This window comes from Eumetopias jubatus, unplaced genomic scaffold (assembly GCF_037043125.1).
Source record: "Eumetopias jubatus isolate StellerSeaLion01/CBP00866 unplaced genomic scaffold, mEumJub1_p1.0 scaffold_12, whole genome shotgun sequence".
Taxonomy (NCBI): domain Eukaryota; kingdom Metazoa; phylum Chordata; class Mammalia; order Carnivora; family Otariidae; genus Eumetopias; species Eumetopias jubatus.
The window spans coordinates 55867419-55881989 of record NW_028274818.1 but is presented as its reverse complement, the minus strand read 5'-3'; the positions used below and the strand labels follow the sequence as shown (position 1 = coordinate 55881989).

At 47.1% G+C, this 14571-nt stretch overlaps 1 protein-coding gene across 2 annotated transcripts in view; it reads left to right on the top strand.

Moving 5' to 3' along the window:
- The first annotated feature begins 2095 nt into the window (after window positions 1-2095).
- Window positions 2096-14571, top strand: part of PRRX1 (paired related homeobox 1) — a 69844-nt gene continuing 57368 nt past the window's right edge. For both annotated transcript variants that reach the window (XM_028123074.1, XM_088016865.1), the window contains exon 1: window positions 2096-2336. In XM_028123074.1, the coding sequence (XP_027978875.1) occupies window positions 2096-2336 (241 nt within the window). The remainder of the gene's footprint in view (window positions 2337-14571) is intronic.

Here is a 14571-nt window from a genome sequence, read left to right as displayed (position 1 = left end):
TACCAAATTCCAACAGGTCATGAAAAAATCCCTCAGCACCTCTCTGTTCCTTGTCAAGTTAGGGCTCAGCAGACAGACGGCAGAGCATTATCCATAGACTTGGGGGTTCCTCTATCCCTCCCTGTCCTTCCTCCTACGCCCCCTCCCCCGCCTGCCCAGGCACCCGGGTAGGACCCTGAACTGCGCAGGACCCTAGCCCGGGCCCTCGCTCCAGGAATGCCCCTGCCTCCTTCTCATCTGGGCAACGCGACCCTCCCGGCTTAGCGTTGTCGCCTAGGGAAGCGACCTTGGCCGCAAGGAAGAGGTTACGAAATTGGCCAGAGTGGGGGGAGGAGGGAGCAATTATGCTACGGTCCTTGAGTCTTTTCCTCCAGCTAAATAAATATGTAAATTTCCTACTGCCTTGGCCCCGGGATTCCGAGCGGCGCGAGAGACTCAAATCGATTCGGCGCCTTCTAGATCTCCCTTAACCTGCCTTTGGTTCGCGGAAGAGCGTGGGAGAGCCTCCCATTATTATCGTTCCTGTTATTTTATTACATTATTTAATAGGCTGTCTCTACGGAGCCAAACATAGCCTTAATTTGCTTACTCTCTCCTTCGTTCTCTCTCAGACACTCCCCCACCCCCACCCCAAAACAGTTAGAACTGCAGGAAACGCTAAAAAAAAAAAAAAAAAAAAAAAAGAGCAGAGAGAAGAAAATTTGATTGAGATAGTTGTGGATTTTTTCCAACAAGTTTCCCCGCAGCTGTTATCAAAACATGCAAATGAGATTTTCCAACAGGATCTTAAACAAATCTGGAGGAGTTAATGCCCAAGCAAAATAATCAGCCCGTTTGAAGTGACTGTGGGTTTCAGTTTGTCTTTTCTCCCCGTGATACTATTGCAGGGGAATGATAATTAGACCTTTACTTTAAAAATCCAAAGGGGCTCTCTCGCTTTCTCTTCCCTCCCTTTTCGCTCCCTCCTCCCTCTCTTGCTCCCTCCCTCTCTCTTTCTCTCTGGCTCAGATGTTGGCAAAGGGGGTTTTCTTAATCAGACTGTTTTTTGGTCCGAGGGAAAGGAGGAAGAAGGAGATTGTGATGGAGAAAGGGGGTCTGTAAAACGTCAGGCACCGCACAAAGGCTTTGCCACGTAATTACAGGCTCCTATTAAGTCGAGATCTGCCCTCCCAGGGGTCTCCAATTTTCTTGTATTCCCTACAAAGCCTCCTCTGCATGCCAGTTTGTGCCTTTTGAAGTGCCAGAGAGCTTCTTGATCCAACTGAGAAGGAAAAAGGAGCTCAGCAAGAAGAGGGGGAGAGCGAGAAGGGAAAGGGGGGAAACCCACCACCACCCTCCTTCGGACTCTTGAAGCCCTTTTTTTTTCCTTCTTACGAAAAGTAAAGTGAGAATCCTGCTCTCCAATACATCTGCAAGACATCACCCTCTCCTCCTGAAACTTTAGTCACTCCTGAGAATCCACAGGAGTGCAGAGAGGGGGAACACGTTTTCTTGAAGATGTTTTAAAGCTGGAACAAGCCTTCTTCTGTTGGTGCTTGAACTCTTGCCTGGGAATAACTTTTTTAACCTTGAAAAAAAAAACCACTTTGATTCTTCTCTCCCACCCCTTCTTCTCTCTTCTTCTGTTTGCCTAACTCCCCCGCCCTGCTGGCCTCCCCTTTCCTTTCTCCCCCTTATTATTATTTTTAGTGTGTGCGTGTGGACGCTTTTGGAGAGCTGGAAGGAATTTTTTTTTTTTTTTTTTGCTCCTGACTTGAACATAGGGTGACTTTTTAATTTTATTTTTTGGTGTGGATTATCTCCTTGGACCGCGCCGGACTTGGCCTCAGGAAAGCAACTGAGGCTTTCGAAGGCTGTTGGTGCAGAACGCTCTGCTCTGCAGAAGGGGGTCCCCCGCCCTCTTTCCAATTTTTTTTTGTCCTTCCCCTCCTTCTCTCTCTCTCTCTCTCTGTCTCCCTCTCTCTCTCTCTCTCTCTCTCTCTCTCCACTCCCCCCTCTCTTTTCCCCACTCGGCTCCTCTCCCCCCTCGCGCCCACAGCGTTTGGTGTTGATTCGAGCGGGAAGAGGGGGGTGGGTGGGATCGGAGGGGGAGACCATGACCTCCAGCTACGGGCACGTTCTGGAGCGGCAACCGGCGCTGGGCGGCCGCTTGGACAGCCCGGGCAACCTCGACACCCTGCAGGCGAAAAAGAACTTCTCCGTCAGTCACCTGCTAGACCTGGAGGAAGCCGGGGACATGGTGGCGGCGCAGGCGGACGAGAGCGTGGGCGAGGCCGGCCGAAGCCTACTGGAGTCGCCGGGACTCACCAGCGGCAGCGACACCCCACAGCAGGACAGTGAGTGAGGGACGAATGCCCGCGGGAGTGTCTGTCCGGGACCGGGTGCCAGGGTACCCGCTGGGCGCCTGGAGCCCGCCCGGACCAGGGGGAGAAAGTCGGGGGCCAGGAGAGGTGGTGGCAGTGGCCGGAGGAAGGGCCAGTCAGTCACAGACAGGGAGGAAAGGATGATGAAAGGAGGGATTTGCCCGGGCGAGTGCAGCCCGGGCGGGCGCTGTAGGGAGGCCCTGAGGCCCTGAAATCGGGGTTGGGGACTCTGTCCTCCGCGGACTCTCGCCGAAGCCGACTGGGCTGCCCCTCAGTCCCCGGCGAGCACGGCTGCCAGGTCTTCCTGCATGCGGGACAACCGGGCTGGCAGGGAAAATGTCGCAGAGGGGTGTAAAGTCGGGGAGCCTGTCCTGTTTGGGAATGCAGCGGATTAAAAATGCCTAGTTGGGTCGGGAGGGCTTCTCCCGCGTCGCGAGTGTGGGTTCGGGCGCAGGCAGGAGGAGAGGCGGAGGGCACCGCGCACAGTAGCGAGACCCGCGCGACTCCCGCGGCACACCGAGCGAGGGCTCCGAAGGCCGGGGTGTGCGGGAGGGGCCGCGCTGGAGCGCCCAGCCCCAGCAGCCAAGCTGCTCTCTGTCCTCTGCTGTTTCCGCCCTCCACCTGCAGATGGGTTTGAGACCCCCGGCAGAATCAAAGGCCTGTGCCTCGGGAAGACTCGGGCGAAGCAAAGGGAGTGTCCTTTGGGGTGAAACCCGAGCTCCCGCCCCGCTCCGTCCCGCACAAGAGAGATGCGCGGGGGAAGTGCGGGCTCCAGTGCGGACCCTGGTGTCACATTCGACGAGCTCTCCCTATTGGCCCTAAGACCTCCGGAAAAATCCATGCATTCTCCCTTTCCCATCCTTCCCGGCTGATATCGCGCCCCCATGGAAATCTCGCCTGGCGTTATTAACCGTGCCTTAAAAGGTGACTCCAAGTGTATCCATACGTTCTGGAGTCTCTAACAGACCTGTCACCTGAATCATCCCAGGTGACATGGGGCTTGGTATTTTCTCCTTGAGATTTCAAGAGTCTGAACTTGGCTGGAAGTCTTTTAAACGAGGCAAATTCTTTTCCATTTCATTATTTGTAGATTGTTATTTTGTTCAAATTTGGAACCTCTGGAAACGAGACCCCGCCGGCACGCCATCATTTGAAAAAAAATTGCCAATATCAGACTCTCAGGAAATAGATAGACAAAGCAAACAGGACCCAGAAACAGCTGGATGCAAGGCCCTGGCAAAGCAGTGGGAACCCAGCATGCCTCAATGAAACAGGCGGCAAGGAGAGCCCCTCTCTCTGGCAGTCCGCCTGCCCCTTGCCCAGTTTCCTTGGTACAGACCTAGAATCCCCTCAGGGTGTTTTTGTTTTTGTTTTTGTTTTTAACCAAAATCGAACTGGGGTCAGTCCACCCTAGTGGACTTCTGCCTTCCCAGAGGCAGAAGGCGATGGGGAATTTAGACTGAGAGTAATCTGGCCTGGTCTGTCACTAAAGAAAGGCGGCCAGTTCGGAGGAATGAAGACCTGTTGTCCCCAAGCCCCAGGTAATGGCTGGGCACAGACGCAGAGGCTTCCTTGTTGAAGATATTGGTGCTCCGGGCGCGGGGTGGGGGGCGTTGTTCATACTGCAGCATGGGTTAATTGTTTGCGTAGACACTTTGAACTCCAGGAAAGTGCACAGCGAAATAATGTGATTGCTTGTAAACATTTTACTAGGGAAAATTTAAATATGCAAAGCATAGGGAGAATAGTGTTCGGAATCTCCAAGTGCCTAACACCCAGCTTCACTGATTTCTGCACCTTCTGCTGGTTTTGTTTCGCCATGGTTAATTATTAATTGCAACATTTATCACTGTTCAGAAAACTGGAGTCTGCACCCACAACAGAAAACAGGGTCATGAAGAAACTGCTGCGTAAAGGACCAGGGTGGGGCGGGAGAGAACAGCCAGTGTTTCTTTACCCCTAAAACAAGCAGAGGGATGTGAAAAGTAGGCCCAAGGCTGGTGGCCACAGCTAGCCCGCAGCCGGCGCCGCCCCGTGGGCGTGAGATACTACAGGGCTGGAGGGACGCCGACCATTCCTGCCCTTTGGCTCCAAGGGGACGCCACCAGAAGGGAGCTCGGAGTTCATGGTGGCCTTCTAGTGTGAATGGAAGGACACTGGGCTATGGAGGCCGGCTGAGAAGCACCCCTGAAGCTGAGGCAGAGGTGGCCCGCGGTGGCGGGGAGGCGATCCAGGGTTGACTCCTGTGAGACTCAGGCCTGGTGTGGCTGAGGTTGCACAGTGCACGTGGTGTATGCCCTGGTGCTCGAGGACACAAAAAGGGCAGTGGGTGAAGTTGGGGACCGTATGTCCCAAGGGAAGGGGGTGAAACCTCCAGGTACCTGCCCGCTGCATTCTGGAGCACACACATCTCTGAGTTGCAAGGAGTAAGGAGGCCTAGTGGGGAGTGGGCCCAGAAAGGAAATTGAAGTTAGGATGCCAGCCCGGAAGAGGGTGCTTAAGGAAGGATGGTCGACAGACAGTTCGGAAGGAGGTAGCAGAAAATGCAGACCGAGTTGATGGGGACAGAGTGACCGACACTTGGGTTTCTGAAAGTGGCAGAGAAACACGATAGGCCTTGCTTTCTTGAGATGGCTGGGGCCTATTCTAACAGATAGTTGTTGCTTTTAGAAGCAATGTTTCCTCAACCTCCTCAATCATCTCTGAGATGAGAATAGGAAGGTCTGGTAAGTGGGGTGATAGTGTCCAGGAGGATCCTTGTCCTTAGTCCTCGGGTCCCCCATCAGGGGTTGTGGAGGGAGCTGTTTTGAGCTACTTGAGTGAGGACCGGTGGGCCCTGCTAGGCTTCCAGTCTGCAGTGGACCGTGAGGCTCTGACTGTGAATCAGACAGGAGAGGAGTTTTCAGGCATCAGGACTAATGCGGGGCTAATGCGGGGCTCCGAGCCTGAAAGGGGCAGAGAACCACACCAAGAATCAGGTGCCCCTTGCAGCCTGCTGGGAGTCTATCCCAGAGGGGGAAACCATAATCTCCTTTGGAAGAGATGGGAAACACATAAAAGACATAGTTTACTCTTCCAGCTATATGGAAACGTGTCCTTCCTAAATTTTCTTTTCAGCTGAAATTAATAAAACAGGTTCCATCTACACTAATCCTGCAAATTTTCCAATTACCACCTGGGCTGACCTTAGCATGGTCAAAAGCGAGAGCTTCTTGCTGATCTCCCTCACCACAATTCTGTTTCCCCCTTGGCTGATGTTCGTTCCACTTTGCTCTCTGTAGAATGATCCCTTTTCCCTTTTACTCATTTTCCCAGCCCAGTAAATGTCTCAGACTTCTGGATTCAGATGCCTTGAGTGTTTAAAAGAAATGGTTCTTTAACAGTTAGGAATCCGGTGGCTAATGGGGGAGTGTGGAGTGTGAAGGGGGGTAGAACAGGGTAAGCCAAGGAGAGGAAAGAGGAACAGGTCATAAAAATAGGCAGACCTACTCCTAGGAGGACGGTGCATCCCGCTGTCATTTCTTAATCTGAACTTCAGCAAACTCTTAAAAAAAAAAAAAAAAAGGCGCCTGCCTTCCACGTTCCCAACCTCTAAATTAGTGAAACCAGATTGTCCTAATAAGACCTTTTGTTGGAAACACATGTAGTCATAAAAAGGTAGACGGAAAGTCAATTAGACACGCGTGCACACACGCACACACTCCCAAGCCGGTACTAAGTGTGCACCGGGGTGCAGCTGGGCCCCGGGCCTCGGCGGGTTGCAAATGCAGAACAGTGGCGCGGGAAATCGATTTGTCACAAAGGGAGAGGTGTAAACGCGGCGCGATGGAATTGCCCGCCCAATCCTCCCTCCACACTCCTCTGGCCCAGTTCCGCCAACTCCCCCCCACCACCACCCCAGAGGTAAGCCCGGGGGAGCGGGAACATTCTCTAGGGTGCTCCCTAGTTGGAATACACCTCAGAATATCAATTTCCCCGGAGTTTCATCTTTTGTAACACCTAGGGCGCCAGGAATTTCTGCAGCACAACCCTGGGGCCCCGGAGCCGGTGCTGGGACTCTGAATTTGGGCCTCAATTATCTTGATTCAAGGGGAGCCAACGAAATATATCATTTTAAGGGTAGCCTGGAAGTTTTTTCTCTTTATAGGAGGCAGTGAAATCCAGGATCAAGGTAGGTCACTGAGTCCCCACGGTTGCATGTCAAGTTCAGAGAAGAGGTGGTAAATCTTGTTTATCTTACAGGCAGGAGCAGGGCACTGGATGGCCTCCTCTTCATATTTTGGAAAAAATGGACAGTCTGGTGACTCCCACCCTCCTGGTGTAGAAGGGCAGCTTGGAGTGTGAAGGTCAGGGATTTGGGTCTGCATTAGTAGGAGGCCCCAGGCAGCCAATACTCTCTGGGGCTCCAGATCACCCAACTCTAGAGGATGTGAGCCCCTGCCTCCCCTTCATTTCCCTGATGGAGCCCTTTCCAAGACTCCGGAGTGCCCTGCCACACCTTAGGTGTCACGCAGCCGTGCATTTTGGCATAGCGGCTTTAACGGTCCCCCACATGCTTAGGTCAGAACATAGGAGCGTCAGGCGGGCAGCCGTGGATCACACGGAGCCCGGCAGTTCCTTCCTCTTCCCAGGGGCCTCATTTTAGATTTTACAGCAGGAGTGAATAAATCATCTCCAAACCAACAAGATGTCACACACACCCCTCCCCTGCGATAAAACTCCAGCAGCTTCAGAACCAAGGATACCTTCCTACTCCACTGGCTCCGATCCACTCTGATGTTTTGAACGGCCCTCCCGGCCAGCAGCCACCTTCGAGGCCCTTTTTCACTTTTAAATGATTATCTGTAGATTTTCAACTAGAGGTCTATTTGATTTTTATTTTAAAAGATGTTTCTTTTACAATTCCTCTCCTATCATACCCTGTTTACCTGCTCCCTCCTTCAGCAGGGCACGCCAAAGAAGCAGGCCACTAGCTCCAGGAGAACTCTGCTCCTTCACAGGGGCGCCAGGGGGCTCGGGGACAGGGGTGTTGCAAGCCTGTGCTCGCCGCGTGTGCACGGCGATCCCTGCGTGTCTCCTGTTCCTGGTGGGGTCAGCTTTCAATGGTTCTGAGAAAATCTATTTATTTTTTGTTCTTTGAGAGATGGAGTTAGAAGAAGCCATAGGAAGTACTTTTTTTTTTAATCGGGGGAGTAGTATTTATAGAGAAGGAGATAAGACTTGCGTTTTTCTTTCTTTCTTTCTTTCTTTCTTTTCTTTTTCTTTTTTTTTGCAAGGGGTAGAAGAGTTTCTTGGGGAAGAACTCCACCCCGACGAAAAAGTAAAACTTGGGTGCTCAGCATCCTTTATTCAAGCCAATTCGTAAGGTGGATCAAGAGGATTCTTGGAGTGTTCCTCTGAGCTAGAGATTAGATATTTACAGGAAATATTTGGATAAGGGACTAACTTCCCGTGTCCACTTGGTGTCCAAACATCTACAGAACTACCTGTGAGTCCATGCCATTGTAATCTGATTAGGTGCTCTGCTTCAAATTCTGTTTTAATTTGATGCAGGACCCAGTACCACCCCCACAGGTTTGGTGTCCTTTAACTTCCCTTTCAACAATACAAAGAGGATGTCTATGTCGACAGCATTAATATTTATTCACAAGACTTTGGATTCTTGTAAATTCAAATAGCTTGATGAGCAGGCTAACAACACTCAATTAAAAACGATCTCAAATAGAAAAACAGTATCGACAAACTGCCACAACCTCCTTTCTCTAAATGCTGTTTCTTATTAAGTCAATAAATGCGGAGATACATTGCCAAGATATCTGAGGAGAGACAGTCTTTGGTGTTTGGGGGTTAGCGGGTTTGTTTTCCACCTGTAGAACTTTTTGAGTAAGATGTCTCCACCCTGGTCCGAATATTAGAAGATTCTTGTCGTGGTCATTTGTCTAATTTAGTGAGGCAGCCTTACAGAAGTAGTTGTACAGAAAATTGTGAATTATCGATTTTAGATTTAGACTTTTAAAAAATCACTACATTTCATTTGTCCTGGAGCCACTTTTCTTGAAAAAAAAAATATCTGGGAAGACGAGTACAAGGGCAGTAGTCACTTTAAGAGCAAGGTGGGGAACAAAACACAAACAGTGGTTGGTTGAGGAAATTTTATGAGAGAAAATAAAGAAAACTTGTCAGAACAAATCAATCGCACACACAACCTCTCAGGAGAGTCCAAGGACAATCAGAATCTTAAGGATTCTCCTGCTCCTGCAAGTTCTCAGATATAGGAATAAAGTCATGACCAGAATTCAGTCCTCCGGTAATGGATGTCCCAGCCCCTTTGCTGCACCACGGAATGAGAGAGCCCTAATTCCCAAGAACTTTGAAGCTTATTTTTGCCGCTGGTGATTTCCCCAGACTCAGCTTCAAATGAGGAATGAATTTGAAAAATGTGTATTAATTTGAATACCCAAGATTCGAGTTATTAGAAAGAACATGGACAGGTCCTCTGGTTCCTATTTTGTCTGCCTGGAGCTATTTTCAAGTGATTGGAAATGGTCTTCAGGGGCGGGCAAGGAGAGACTATACCGAAACTTCTGTGCAGAAATAGAGATCGCACTCGGTCTGAATAGCAGGCTCTCATGGAATCTCACCATTTTGCGGGGTAGGAGGAGGGAGGGAGTAGGGAAGAGTTAATACAGAAATTCAGTGAAGAAGAAAAATTTAACTTTCAAAGCAGAACTCGACAGTATCTTAGATTTTAATGTCCTCCATCCCGACTGGAACAAAGATGCAAACACCCCTTCCCCACCTCAGCCCTCGTCCTCCCAGATCAAGGACACTGAGGCGCAACTCTCGGCAGGGTGGAATGTACCCGCAAGCTTTGCCAGACGCGCCTCTGCTTGCCTTCTCCTGCCGAAAGGGGGCGCATTCCTCCTAGGCCTGGGCGGGACCTACCCTGCCTTCAGAAAACTTGGGACTCTGGCAGGAGAGCGACACGCTGGAAGACCCTTCTATGCAAGTAGCAAAAGATAGGAAATATCAATGTCATGAAGACACCCCAGGGACTGCATAAATATATGCTAGACACGCATTTTAACAGAAACATGGAGATAGCTCGCAGGCTTGCCTTTGAAATGAGGGTGCTCAGAATTCCAGGGTGAGCAGGAACGGGGAGGGGCGCTCTGCTTGTACTCCCCAGTGGGACTAGATGACCCTGGGTCAGTGGGTGCTAGGGATGGTGCCTGGGAAGGAGAGCGTTTGTCTCTGTGGAGGTGGGCGAGACATTTCTGCATATAAACTCCGGGTGCTTGAAGAAAGAGGGGTAGATTGGAGAGCTAGAGCGTGGCATGTTAGGAGCGGCTGCAGACATCCACCCTCATAGGACCCCAGTCTTCACATAGGGCAGACCCTGGCCATCCTAGAGTTAGGCCCTGGGCTTAGGGATACCCTCTTTCCTTCAAAGGAAGGACAATAGCTACCCCAAGTCTTGTGTGGGGAGTAGCTAATACAGTGGCTTCCACTCATCCTCCCTTTTTGGGCAAGAATTTCAAGTGGTTTACAGGACATATGAGGAAAATTCTTAACCCTCTTCTGTAAATCTTGGGATTTTCTACTTCTCTCCCTACCACACCCTGAATTTGGAGGTCAACAAGGCAAGGCAACAGTGGGAGCAACAAACTCGCAGAATGAATACTTTGTCTTCTTAGTAGAGCTGGTGGTTAATACATACCTTCCAAGATCATCTGAGCTTGGGTGTTCACTAGAAACAGAAGTGCCAGGCCAGAGCTGCAAGGGAAATTGCATTCCCACAAACGTTTGTCTGAGAGCAAGAACATTCACCCCATTCACTTAATTTCTCATCATCAGTCATGTCATTATATTTTAAAGGACCTCACAGTGCTGGAAGGTGGTGTAGTTATAAATAAGCATAAAAACAGATGGGCGCTCTCCCAGTACTCTAAATATATATGAGGAGGCCAAATCTTTTCAAAGAAGATTCAGATATACAACTTAAAGGCCAAGGGGCCTGACTCAATCAGAATTTGAGCCAGGATATGCTAAGTTTAATCAGCTTGACTATGGGGCAAAGTGAAAGGCCTAGCCAGCACTTTGGATATATATAGACAACCCCATTTGCTCAAGTTTCCATTGTATTTACCCACACAAATTCATGCTAGTGTGCAAAGGGCTTGGAGGATTTGGCCTGGGCCTGGTGGGTGGTGGAGGAATCAGTGTTCAGCCTCCTGCCTTTGTCAACCATCCTTGTCTTCTTTGCATGCCCTGTGCCCCGACTGGCTGTCCCAGAGATGTGTGCTGCCGAGAAAACTGGTGCCCAGAGGCCGTGGAAGCCTCCTAAATGCTGTTTTCTAGAATCCTCAGAAAAGGAGAGAGCCGTTGAGCTCAATGATATATATAACACAACGAAGCATTTTCATGTATTTTTCCTCTCTGATAATTCGTTTTATAATAGCCCACTTAGAAACTTCTTGGGAGTAGAGGTTTGGGGAGCTGGTTACTGTTCTGTTTCTTTTTCAGGTAACTCATGAATACATATAAGTTGAAAGTTCCGATGGAAATAGGTATTGAATCTAATCCTTTATACCTGGGCATTAACTTACTGTCATTAATCCAGAAGTGGGAGGTGACACTCAGGAATTATGTACATTGTGACTTTCTTTCCATTTTCTGCCAGGTCTACTTCCCTAAATACCGGTGTGGATCACAGTAGTCCTATACCACTGGGATAGCTGTTAAACTGTTGCCTCAGCTCAGTGAATGCTTAAGTGATAGAATCACCTCCCCATCTTTAGTGGATCCCCTTTTGAATCTGCCAAAGCACTGGGTCCCCTCCGCTTCCCTTCCCACTTTACACCATTTGCCTAGGAGATCTCCTCCGGGCTCACCGTCTCAGCAACCATCTGCATACTGAAGATTCCCAGGTTATGGCTTCTCAGCCCCCCTTGGAACTTCAGGTCCATATGCGCAGCTACCGATTCAACATTTCCATGTGAACATGACAGAAGTGCTTCAGACTCAGAAACAACAAAACATGGCACCAATGAGCTCCCTTTCCCCAATCTGATCCGCTTACAGCTTTTCGTGTTTTTCTGTATCACAACACGGGGGGATGCAAAACTCAGAAATTTCGGACTCATCCTGACTCCTTCCTTTCTACCTCTGTCCAGTCCATGTCCAAATCTCAACAAGTTTACCTTCTAAAATCGCCTGAACCCATCTCCTCTTAAAAATCTGTGATATTTTACCTGCACTGCTGTACCAGCCTCCTAACTAACTGGGTCTCCCAGAATCCATGTTTGTCCTCCTATCTGTAGGTGGTGCACAGCGCAGATGTAATAGATAGTCAAGGAAAATTTGCTGAATGAATACTAGTGACATGCTAGTGCATTCTTTTACAAACACATTTTTTAAAAATCATGGCTCTCTTCTTTAGGACTCACAATTGCTTTTTATTCTTTTTAAAAATTCAACTTAATTAACATATACTATATTATTAGTTTCGGAGGTAGAATTTAATGATTCATCAGTTGCACAGCACCCGATGCTCATTTCATCAAAAGCCCTTATTAACGCCCATTACCCAGTTACCCTATCCCCTTATGCAGCCTCCCCTCCAGCAGCCCTCCGTTTGTTCCCTAGAGTTAAAAGTCTGTCATGATTTGCCTCCCTCTCAGGACCAAATTATTTGTTCTGTTTTTTTTTTCCTTAATCACCTTTTATAGTCTATATTTCCATTCATGTCCCAGCAACCTGCCATTCACAGAGAGAACAGAACTGTTCCCCTACTTTTCCCTAGTATGCTAGTTAGGCTAGGACATTTCCCCATGTCCTCTGGTCCCCTTTCTGCTTCTCTGACTTCTCATAGGAAATGTCGTGCTCTGTACCTCTTTTTTGCAAACCCACCCATGCTACCTTTCAAGGTTCTGCTACTTGTTCCGCTTCATTTTAGACCAAGCAAACCCCTTCCCTCGATGCTTTTACTATAGAAATAATCAGCACTTTTACAAGTATTGCTTAATTATTTTCTAAATATATTATGGTTGTTAATATAACCTTGAGGATTTTCTTAAGATTAGAGATTTTGGGGGGAGGGAGTAGGGGAGAGGCATATTCCACAGTGTATATAGTAAAGCTGCAGTAAGCAAATTAAATAGATCTTCTTCTTCTTTTTCTTTTCTTTTTCTTTTTTTGTATAGTGTGGTTCTGCTGTTTTTGCAATTTCTAGCTGCGAGTAATTTTTTTTTTTAATATAAGCATAATGCCAAAGTGCAATACATGCTCATTTTAGAAAATGTATTATTTTACATTAAAAAGTTTAAATGGGAAAGTAAAGTCACCCATATTTCACTACCCTGAAACAGACGCAGTTTGTAGTTTGGTGTTAAAATATTTCCTTTTTATTTTTTACACAATTTTTATATTAACATTCTCCATTACCAATTTTTCTTAAATCAACGGAGGAATTTTTCATCCCATTTTCAAAGATTGAGTTTCAGCCCAAATTAAGAAAATACACAAACATGTAGCCCACTTGCTCTTATCAGAAAAATTAAACAAACACACAAACAACAAACAACACCTCCCCAAGGATTGTGGGAGCTGTGACGTCACCGCCGTTTCCCAGAGTTCTCGGGTTCCGGTGGGTCCACTCCCAGCAGTAAAGACCTTCAGAGTAAACAGTTTCTTTTTCTTTCCTGCTTGTCCTAGCTGGGAACCTTCCCTAGACGTGAGCACATGTCTCCTTTTGAAATTGGAAAAGCCTGCATAATACTTAAAGGACAGTCCGGGACCACAGTTGGAGAGCTACTGCTCCAAAAATTAGTTTTAGTAAGGAAGAGCTCCATAAAACTGTTGGGGAGAAAATGTCTTAAGGGACTGTACATTTTCTGTTATTGTAGATCTCTGGATCTTGACTTTTTAAGGTTTTTTTTTTTTTCACTGTTTTAAAACTCATACAAATGCTTTTGTAAAAAAGGAGGAGGAAAACATTTATTTCTCTGTACCTTGTAGAATGATGATCAGGTAGACTAGTGACAGCACACAGTAGTGTATTTTGATAGGAGAAGCACTTACAAAAATAAAAAAAATAATGCATTTATCCATATATGAAAGGGTACAGTGCCACAGCCCTTATTTAAAGTGATAATTGCAGAGAAAATATAAATTGTTCTTATGAAGTGTATTTAAAAATCGTTCCCAGGCAAGTTGGTGTTAAAATATTTGCCTGATGAATGCAAATATTTTCTTTAGGGAAAGTATTATCAAGTGATGTAAAATCGTGTGGAACAAAATTTTTAAATTATGAATTCGATATATCGTAGTAATTGATCTCCCTCTCATGGGAAAGGGGGAACAGAGAGAGTAATCATGATTTTCAAGGATTAAAAAACCACACTTGCCCAATAAAAGTTTCTGCAGTTCCCCGCATTGCCTATTTCTGAGGATTCTGAGGGAAGAAAGAAGGAGAACCACCCAGAGAGCTCCTTGCCTATAACCAGATGTGCTGTTCAGCAGCTCTACTCAAGTTTGAGGGAAGACCACAGGATGAATCCTCAACACATTTAAGAAATAAAATGTAATTTAGTTCATTAATCATGAAACTGAAATCTGCAGTTTTGCTACACATATTTCAAAGGCTGAATCCCTTCTGACAAGAGAAACAGAACAAAATATCACTGCACACTTGACTGTTACGAGTCTGTTCTTAGTTTCCCTCAGGGAAGAAGAGATTTTTCTGGGCGTGATCATTTTTACTCAGAATATATGGAGCACTATTTAAATTTATGCCTTTCTTATCCCCCTTTACCCCAACATTCTCCTTCCTCAGGGTGGTAAGAATATCTTTTTTTCGGCTCTGTTTTGGATTTTTTTGGTTTGGAGAATCAGGGCTACCTTGAACAGCCAGGAAATTCCAGCTGTATCTGGATAAGCCTTAAAGTCAATCATTTTAACTGAATTACTATATATACTCAGACTGCTGGAGGATTTAATTCTTTTCCCTGATTACTTGTATAAATTAATGTCTTACTTTGTCTTAAAGAATTAATAACATTAATAATATGAGTAATAAAGTGACATAAAATATGAAACTGCTTCACAAACTCCAAGAACATATACCAATGCTATTATGTTTTATAAAACCAGTTCTAAGAAGTAGGTGTGGGTAGCATAATCATTTTCATTTTACAGAGAAGAAAAC